Source organism: Malus sylvestris, chromosome 11 (genome assembly GCF_916048215.2).
Source record: "Malus sylvestris chromosome 11, drMalSylv7.2, whole genome shotgun sequence".
NCBI lineage: Eukaryota > Viridiplantae > Streptophyta > Magnoliopsida > Rosales > Rosaceae > Malus > Malus sylvestris.
Window position 1 is genome coordinate 31,077,801 of NC_062270.1, and position 9,719 is coordinate 31,087,519.

At 41.7% G+C, this 9,719-nt stretch overlaps 1 protein-coding gene across 1 annotated transcript; it reads left to right on the plus strand.

Moving 5' to 3' along the window:
• Nucleotides 1-5,218: 5,218 nt before the first annotated feature.
• On the plus strand, nucleotides 5,219-9,719 carry LOC126589521 (glucose-6-phosphate/phosphate translocator 1, chloroplastic-like). The gene is made up of 6 exons (XM_050254839.1): nucleotides 5,219-5,514; nucleotides 5,630-6,171; nucleotides 6,646-6,871; nucleotides 7,510-7,732; nucleotides 8,273-8,486; nucleotides 9,180-9,719. Exons 2-6 carry the CDS (start codon nucleotides 5,650-5,652, stop codon nucleotides 9,189-9,191), a joined length of 1,197 nt encoding a protein of 398 aa, XP_050110796.1. The 5' UTR covers nucleotides 5,219-5,514; nucleotides 5,630-5,649; the 3' UTR covers nucleotides 9,192-9,719.

The following is a 9,719-nucleotide window of genomic DNA, read 5'->3' on the forward strand; positions in this document are numbered from 1 at the left end:
TTTAAATAAGAAAATAATATTTGACAATTTGGTTTGAGAAGTACAAAATTTGATATAAAACTTCAGATTGCTACATTAGCTATCAATTGTAATTTGACTATTATAATTTTTTTTTCCCAAGATAGAGGTGCATTAAATACGCATAGAAATGTTTACATCCTTAGCAAGAGTGTTAAACAAAAAATCCGGGCCAATACAGTCCCAGATAAACTCTTGACTTTGCTTGAAAACGTACTTAGCAACTGAGTGAGCAGCAGAATTGCTCTCCTTAGACATAGAGGCGAACGAAACCGATGTCAACCTGCATGCTAGAACCTCAATATCCCCAAGAATACAATCCAGACTAAAATCCGGCAATTCCTTCCTGAGCATCTTGATGATCAACTTTGTGTCAAATTCAATGATGATTTTGTTAAAGCCGAGATTTGTGCAAGCCAAAATAGCCTCGCGAATGGCATAAGCTTCTCCCGCCGCAGCAGAATGACAGAGACCGGTGCCCGACCCACCTACTGCTTGGATCATTCCTGCAAAATCACGGCACACCCATCCCACACCCATCCGAAGAGTATTCTTGCACCAAGCAGCATTAGTATTGACTTTTATAAACCCAAACTCAGGTTTCGTCCAAGGCGCACCCCGTCGCCCCGCAACCCATGTCTCCGAGTCACAAGCTGGGTAGTCACCACCTAACTCCATGGGCATGGCGTCTCTGAACTCGGATAAATTCCTTCTCCAGATGTTCAAAACCTCCAAGGGCTGTTTTTGCTTACCATTAAACACAGTCTCGTTCCTATTTTTCCACAATCTCGAGAGGCCGAAGGCAAATTCCTACATAATCTCATTAGCTTCCACCCTACCCTTGACACTTTTATAGAAGATCTCTCAATTAGCCAAAAATTCCACGCCAGCCAACTCATGGGAGTTTAGATGCAGGGGAGAGCAAAACCAGAATAGGTGGCTTAGCTCACAACAGAAAAAAAAAAAGATGATTTTTCGTCTCCTCCGCTGCACCACAGACCCCACAGACATTATCGATCCTCATGCACCGTCGTTGAAGATTATGTTTAACCGCCACAACTCTATTACAACAGTGCCATATGAAGATTTTTATTTTATTTGGCACTTTCAACTTCTAAATTTGATTCCATACCTGATTGTTCTTCTATCTTTCACTAGGGGCTCCGCGTCCTTTTCTTCCCAAATCGCCGTTCTCCATAAGGTTCACCGCCACCCCATACCCGAATCGAACCGAGTATTCACTGTTCACATTATAATGCTAAACTAATCTATCCAGGCAGCCAGTCCTGCTTAAGGGAATGCTTAAAATCAGAGCCACATCATCCCGATTGAAACCCGCCGTAATCCAGTCAACCTTCCAAGATTTTGTGACCGGGTCTATGAGGTCACTCACTATGCAGCCCAGTAGATTATCCCGGGGTTGAACTGTGAAAGTAGAAGGTTTATGGAACCAAGGGTCCTCTCTTATATTAATCTGAGTGTTGTTTCCCACTCTCCATCTCAGCCCATTCCGCAGCACTTTGCAAGCGTCGAAGATCCCTTTCCAACCCCAAGATGTGTTCCTCCCCTTACCAGCCTCCAAAAGGCTTTTCTCTAGGAAGTATTTATCCCTCAGGATTGTTGCGAGCAGGGGCAAAGGGTTCTGAATTAGACACCAGCCAATCTTGGCAAGGAAGGCTAAGTTGAAGCATTAGATATCTCTAAACCCCAACCCTCATGACCGGTTTTGCTTCTTTAGGCAGTCCCAAGAGATCCAATGAATCCCCGTGCGCTAATCACTGCCACTCTACCAAAAATTATGGATAGCTTTCTCAATGTCTCTGCACACCCCAATAGGTAGCTTGAAGTAGCTTATAGCATGGTTTGGCATAGCCATGGCCACCGCCTTAACCAGAGTTTCCTTCCCTGCTTGGGATAAAAATTGTTCGGCCCAACCGGTCATACGGGTCTCAAGTCTATCCCTAACCTCCTTAAATACAACTTTTTTTGAATGTCCAAAGTTGGCCTGCAAACCAAGATACTTCCCAAACCCCACCTTGCATTGAATACCCATAGTCATCCCTATTTCCAACCTAGTACAGTTCCGAGTTTTTGATCTAAAGAAAATTGAGCTCTTAGACAGATTGAGCTCCTGCCTAGACCCCTGGCATAATTCTTCAGTATATCCAAAAACCCTTGTGCCTCCTCAGCCGTGGCCTTACCAAACAGAACCGAGTTGTCCGCGAAGAACAAATGGGTGATCGGGGTTCCGTCTGGTGACACTCTATACTCGTTGATTGCACCCTTTTCCAAACCATTTTTTATCAACATAGACAAACCTTCAGTGCACAAAAGAAATAGATATGGAGATAGGAGGTCACCTTGCCTTAACCCTTTCTCTAGCAGAATATAACCAGTCGGGGTTCCATTTATTATAATACTGAAGGATGTATAAGATATGCATTCCTTTATCCAGCTGCAAAATAGAGGCGCAAAACCCAACTTAGCCATCATAGAGAGCAGAAATTCCCACTTCATGCGGTCGTATGCCTTAGCCATGTCCAGTTTAATAGCTATCTCGGCCTGGTCATCCTTTTTTTTATGGAGAAGCGAATAAAGGATCTCGTGCACAACCAGGATATTATCTTGAATTTGCTTCCCAGCAACGAAGGCAGATTGGTTCTCGCTAATCACTTTAGGTATCACCAATTTCAATATGTTCGTAAGGACCTTGGCAAGAATCTTGTAGATCACACTGCAGAGCGCTATTGGCCGGTATTGAGTCATGTTCTTCGGACACTTAACCTTTGGAATAAGCACTAGGTTGGTATGATTAAGTTTCCACAGTAGCACACCTGAATGCCAAAAAGCTTTGATGATCCTGATTACATCTTTCCCTACAGTGTTCCAATGGTCCTGGTAAAAATAACCAGAGAAACCATCGAGCTCGAGGGCTCTAGTCGGAGGGATTTGAAATGCCGCCACAATAATTTCTTCCTCAGTGACCGGAGCAGTCAGGGCCAAGTTATCCTCATGAGTCACCCGTGGCTCCAAGCCGTTGTCAGGGATATCAATTTGAACAGGGCTGCCGGTTCGGAATAAATCCGAGAAATAGGAGGTCACAATTGAGCTGATCTCAGTCTCATTCTCCTTCCACACCCCCTTCTCGTCCATCAAGCCCCGAATTTGGTTGGATTTCCGTATTTTCATTGTTTTTGTGTGAAAGAATTTAGTGTTCTTGTCACCCTCTTTGAGCCATTGGTTCCTAGACTTCGTCTTCCAATAGGTCTCCTCGTTTTTGTGGGCAGTCCTGAGCTCCTTCTCAGTTTGACCTCATTCGTAGTAAAATCACAGGATTTGTAAGCTGCTCTGATTTCCTCTTTCAGTAGTTCGATGGATTTCTTAGAATTTCTCCCTCTCCCTCTGTACCACTCATTGAGAGTTCTCTGGAGCTTTTTCATTTTTTCACAAAATCGGAATGCGTGTGATCCCTCAAGTCTATCCCACCATTCCCCTGCCACCAAATCACGACACTCTTCCATTTTACTCCACCGGGCATCGAAGGAAAATTTCCTGCCTGTCCACGCCTTAACTTTCTCCGTATACATGAGGAGTAGAGCATGGTCGGAGCCTTCTAGAACAACGTGCCTGATAGTGGTATCAGGGTAGAGGTCATGCCATCCCAAGATAGCTAGACCACGATCAAGCCGCTATTGGATTGGCCTAGCCTCCTGATTGTTCCGCCATGTGAACGGGTATCCTTCATATCCAAGGTCCACTAGCTCATTCTGAGCCACAAAGTCCCTGAAGTCCTGCATGCTAAATGCCATTCTCTGGTTTCCACCTTCTTTTTCCTCGTTACTCAGGATGTCGTTAAAATCCCCGATGAGGAGACATTTATCCTTGTCTTTCTCTAGCCTTTTACTCAGGTGCATCCATTGGTCTTTCCGTTTCTTCTCAGTAGTGCTAGCATAAATGCCAAAAAGTCGCCATTGACATTTGTTGCTCTCATCCCACAGTCTAACTTCAATCACAAAGTCATCGGACTTTACCGCAACCACCAATGCAGCGTTGCTCCAAAATTCGCAGAGACCTCCTCCCATACCTTTCGGTTCCACAGCATGCAGGTAATCCAAACCCAAACTCTTTCTTAAATATCCATAGCGACTACTGTTGTTCTTTGTTTCCAATATGATCACTATGTCAGGGGTGTGGAGTCGATTCTACTCCAATAGGTTGTCAACTGTCAGGTTACCCCCAATACCCTGACAGTTTCACGTGATTAGCTTCATGGGGACTTGGGAGACCCCTTACGGTTGGTCTCTTCCGCCTCGATAACAAAGCTCATCCTTGGCTTGGTGTGGACTGGCTCCACATAAAGATCAGGTTCAGTATACTCCACCTCATGATGCACTTGTTTTTTCCTTTTGTGCTCGTTCATAACAACCTCAATGATGGGTGCTAATTCAAACGGGTCGTCCCCCATAACCTGGTCCTCCTTAATGCTAGCTTCTCCACTCATTTGGTCAGTTACATTCATTTCCCTGTTAGTCTGCCCACATTCTGTACCCTTGGCAACAATTGGCAAGATATTTAGGTCGAATCCTTGGTCAGTCCCTGATAGCCACCGTATTCAAACTTTCCTCTTGCTTTTGCATTTCGTGGAGGACAACATTGGCTGTCCCAGTAGCCACCACACCCCCCGAACCTATGAGCCCTGCATCAAAGGCCAGTTCTCTAGCTATTCTAGCTTCCTCCACATCCCTGCGTTGACTATAATAAGTTGACATTCCTTTTAATGAAGGTATGAAGATGCTTCTTTGAGCTATTTTCCTCAACTACACTAGCATACTTACATATTGACAAGGCAAGACATTATTGGAATATGATTCTCTCTCATTTTATTCTCATCTTCTTCACTCCCCTTCTCTCACACATTATTTTTGTCTTATTAACCATAAAATATCAATATAAAATATTAACGTAACTTAACTTTAACTGTTCAAGTAAGAGAGAGAAAAGAATATAGATTAAGATAGTAGAGAATCCATCGACATAATTGGCATCACCCTTCACGCTACACAGAACACAGCATATCCCCACCTAGAAAAGCACCTTATAGGAACAGAAACGTACTCTGACCAAAAAAAGAAACGTATAGTTTATACTAGAGAAAGTTGATGGAATACTTTAATGCAAAAAGATGCGGAGACTCACATGACTATTTGGTATAAATGAGCAACTTAGCATTGTTCTCTCCCGACTGAGATTTCAAAGCCAACCCCCTCCACCAAACCCAACCCTTAACAAATTCAATTCAAACATTTTATAAAACAAAATCTCCTATTTTTTCTGAGAGCTACTCCTACTTCTCCGATCATAAAAAAATAAATAAAAACCAGAAAAATAGTTCCTTTGCTTTTCATAGTTGTTTTTTATTTTTTATTGGAAAAGCTTCGATCTTTACTATATATTGAAGATCTACCGCTCTGGGTTTAACTTACTCAACCTTTTCAGGTAAACAAAACTCATAAATTCTTTCATTTGTGTTCTTTGTTTTTTGCTCCATCACCCCATTGATTTGATGTGATTTGATCTCTTCTGTTTTTTTTGTTCTCTGCGCCTTCCACAGAAACCACTTGAATTTTCACCATGATCTACTCTGTGAAGCAATACTCCGCCGTGACAAACGGGTCCGACATCTTTCTGCGGCGGAGCACACGGCCGACACAGGTGCAACGATCACTGCTTTTTCCGTCTCTTCAGGTGCAAAAGACTCAGAGACGAGTAATGTCGGTCCAAAGGGCCTTGCACCTGTCTGGAATCGGGAGTCTTGTTGGGTTGCTAAAGCCGACTCGAACAAGTGTGAACAAATGTCAGGCGTTCGAGGCCGACCGATCACAGCCGATCGAGTCCAACGTCGACATTGCGAATGTCGACGCGAAAGTGGAGGCGGCAAAGAAGCTGAAGATCGGCGTATATTTTGCTATGTGGTGGGCGCTGAACGTGGTGTTCAATATATACAATAAGAAGGTGTTGAATGCTTACCCCTTCCCATGGCTTACCTCCACTCTGTCTCTGGCATGTGGGTCTTTGATCATGCTGGTCTCCTGGGTCACCAGGATTGCTGAGGCCCCCAAAGTTGATATGGAGTTCTGGAAAGCTCTGTTTCCTGTGAGTTGAATTGGGTTTTTTTATTTTTTTGTTGTTGTTTTCCTTGTACATATATATGTATACATGCTTTTGGGGTTTCCGAGAAATGGAGGAGAATAATGGAAAGTGAAGTTTTTAACTTGTTATGTTTGATGGTCTTGAAAATTCAATATCGGGAGCCATTTAGGATTGTTGGGTGTCTTTATTGTGTGAAGATAACCATTTTGTTTGGTTGCTGAGAAAATTAAGACAAAGGAAAGAAGGTGAAGTTTGAGAGGTAACCATTTTGTTTGGTTGCTGAGAAAATTAAGATAAAGGAAAGAAGGTGAAGTTTGAGAGGTCTCAAATGTTGACAAAGTTATAGAGATTGAAGTTTTTCTTTCCAACCAAACAATGACTTAGAGGCTTTGGTGGTTTGTTGTCATTTTGCTTGAAAATTCTGTTTACGTTTTCGATTATGGGTTGTGATTTTATTGTTTGATTTTCCGTGAACAGGTTGCTGTGGCACATACAATTGGGCATGTAGCAGCTACTGTTAGTATGTCTAAGGTTGCAGTTTCTTTCACCCATATCATCAAGAGTGGAGAGCCAGCTTTCAGTGTATTGGTTTCGAGGTTCTTGCTGGGCGAGTCCTTCCCTATATCAGTCTACCTGTCCCTCCTTCCAATCATCGGTGGTTGCGGTCTTGCTGCCTTGACAGAGCTTAACTTTAACATGATAGGTAACCATTTTGTTCTTGTCCCAGAGGGAATGGAATTGTAAAATTATTGGTTTGTTGATCTTATTATCTCCTGAGTTGGTATTTGCAATCTTTGTCAGTCTCCGTTGGAAAAGAAAGCAAATATATAGTAAAATTAAAATCTTTATTGTTGGGGAGTTTTGTGCAATAAGGCTAAGTTAGGCTCTAATGCTGCCTCAGTCAAGATTAAAGCACGTAAGATACATACTTTGCCTTCATATTCTTCTGCAACCAAATTAATTTTCCATTCTTCATGCTATATGTTTCAATTACTCTATCTGACCAAAAGAAAAATGTTTCAGTTTATTTCTTCTATCTGGAGTTGGTTGTCAGCTTCTTTCTCCTTCCAGTGTTTTCCAAAAACCGGGATGAGTTTCTGGCCAGTTGCAGGGTTTTAGTGTGATTAATTACTCTGCCATTATATTGTATAAAAAAAGGTCGTACCTAGTGCACAAGGCTCCCGCTTTACGCAGGGTCTGGGAGAGGTGAATGTCGGCTAGCCTTACCCCCATTTATGAAGAGGCTGCTCCCAATGCCATTATATTGTATAAAGTGTAATTTTTTTTCTTTTCTCTAAGGTTCTAGAGTCTTAAATTTGGTCCTTTTGCTGGTTGTTTCAGGATTCATGGGGGCCATGATATCAAACTTGGCCTTTGTTTTTCGGAACATATTCTCGAAGAAGGGCATGAAGGGGAAGTCTGTTAGCGGAATGAACTATTATGCTCTTTTATCTATTATGTCTCTCCTAATTCTCATACCATTTGCGATTGCGGTGGAAGGACCACAGATGTGGAAAGCTGGATTTGATACAGCCTTCGCTCAAATTGGACCCAACTTGATATGGTAATTACATGTCATCTAACTGTGATTTCTTGGCCTGTTACTGGCTATGATATGTTTATTGTGTGGTTCGATATTTGCACATTACTGTTAATTGGAAGGTAAGTGTGCTAGAAGTATATCTAATCAGATGATCTCGTTCTACTGTTCATAAAGTCTTTCTACATGCAAACAAAGTAGTAGGTCTTGAGCTTTCTTTGGCATGTTTAGCTGATAGTTATAATAAGTTGCCATGATCACTTTTCTATTCTTTTTCTTGGAGGAGTTTAACCAGTACTAAATATGTGTTAATTATTGAAATGCTGCTGTATTTACAGTCATGACCATAAGGTGCTGGTTACTCATTATTTTATGCAATTCATAGTTTTTATTTCGTGTATGGAGCCAGAAACTTTTGGCAATGTGTTGTAAATGCTGATTGGAACTTGAATCCCTGTAGGAGCAAAGTTTGTGTTTGTTCTTATTTAATACAGTGATACCTTTTGTTCTAAGTATTTTTATAAATGCCTTTACTTACGAGTTGCTGTTGATTATATCGAATAGGTGGATGGCGGCTCAGAGTGTCTTCTATCATCTGTACAACCAAGTGTCATACATGTCCCTGGATGAGATTTCTCCCTTGACATTTAGCATAGGAAACACCATGAAACGTATATCCGTCATAGTATCCTCCATCATCATATTCCACACCCCTGTCCAGCCCGTCAATGCCCTTGGAGCTGCTATTGCAATTTTTGGAACCTTCTTGTATTCCCAGGTATGCCCATGTTCTCTTTATGCATTGAGGTTGATTGTTCATAATTTACTTGTGATATTTTTGCTAATTACGCCTATTAATATGATTTTTGTTTGTTTACCCATTATTTCCACAACTTTTAAGTTGTTAGGACGTGTGCCAACCGTTAATATATTACAGCACGTTCTCTGATGCAAATTGGCCAACCTATAGATCTAGACAAATTATATGTTTGCATTCTTCGCATGGCTTTTGTTTGTACGTTAAAGGTGCCAACAAGAAATTTGGGGGATTTTTTTGTTGGTTGTGAGTTGTACCACGAGGCTTACGATAGTGATGGCATCGGTACCTCAAACTAGGTATTTTCTTTTTACGTTAGACCTCTACTTTCTTGAACCTACCTTATTGAAGGTTTAGGTGGAGGCTCAATTCGGGGTAGATGTATATACCGGCGAGGATCATGTTCCGTTGCCACTAGTTAGGATGTTGATTTTGGTAGTGTTAGGTGTGGTTGGACCATCAAAGCCTACCTAACTTTACTGTGAATTTATAAGTTTATTTCATCATTTATTCCATTAATTAATGTCAAGAACGCTATTAGGCGTCTAATTTGACACCGACCGCATGATGTTGGAATATGCTTTGGTTTCCCCATTGTGATACTAAACACAAATATCTGCTCTTTCACCGTAAACAACATACCCTTTTGTTCAGGTAAAGCAGTGAGAAGCTCGGGCTCGAGGAAATTTACCTGCATGCAACATAAGCGACGGGAAAGGGAGGAGGCAGAGGCGTTACTGAATTTTGGTCGTATGAACCAAGAGCGTAATTGTAGATACCAATAATGATCGAGACAACATTTCCACCTGAAGAACTAGGCAGGTTTTTTGTTTTCTTTTGTTTTTTCATTATTTTTATTTTAACGATGTTGGAGGGAGAAATAATTCAATAATAAGCAGGGTATAAATGTCAATGTGGACCATTGAGAGCATATTCCAATGGGGTGTGATATCCATACACCCCTTTTTACTTCTCCCACACCTTTTTAGTTTTCGGCCGTCGGATTGGATAAATTAAAGAAGATCAACGGACATAAATTAAAAAGGTGTGTGAGAAGTAAAAAGGGGTGTGTGGATAGCACATCCCATTCCAATTGGATTGGTGTGTGTATGCTTCATTAGACATCATGAGGATTGTATTCCGGATTATAAATATATAAAGGCAGCATCGTCCTGCTGCTGCAGTTTTTGTTTC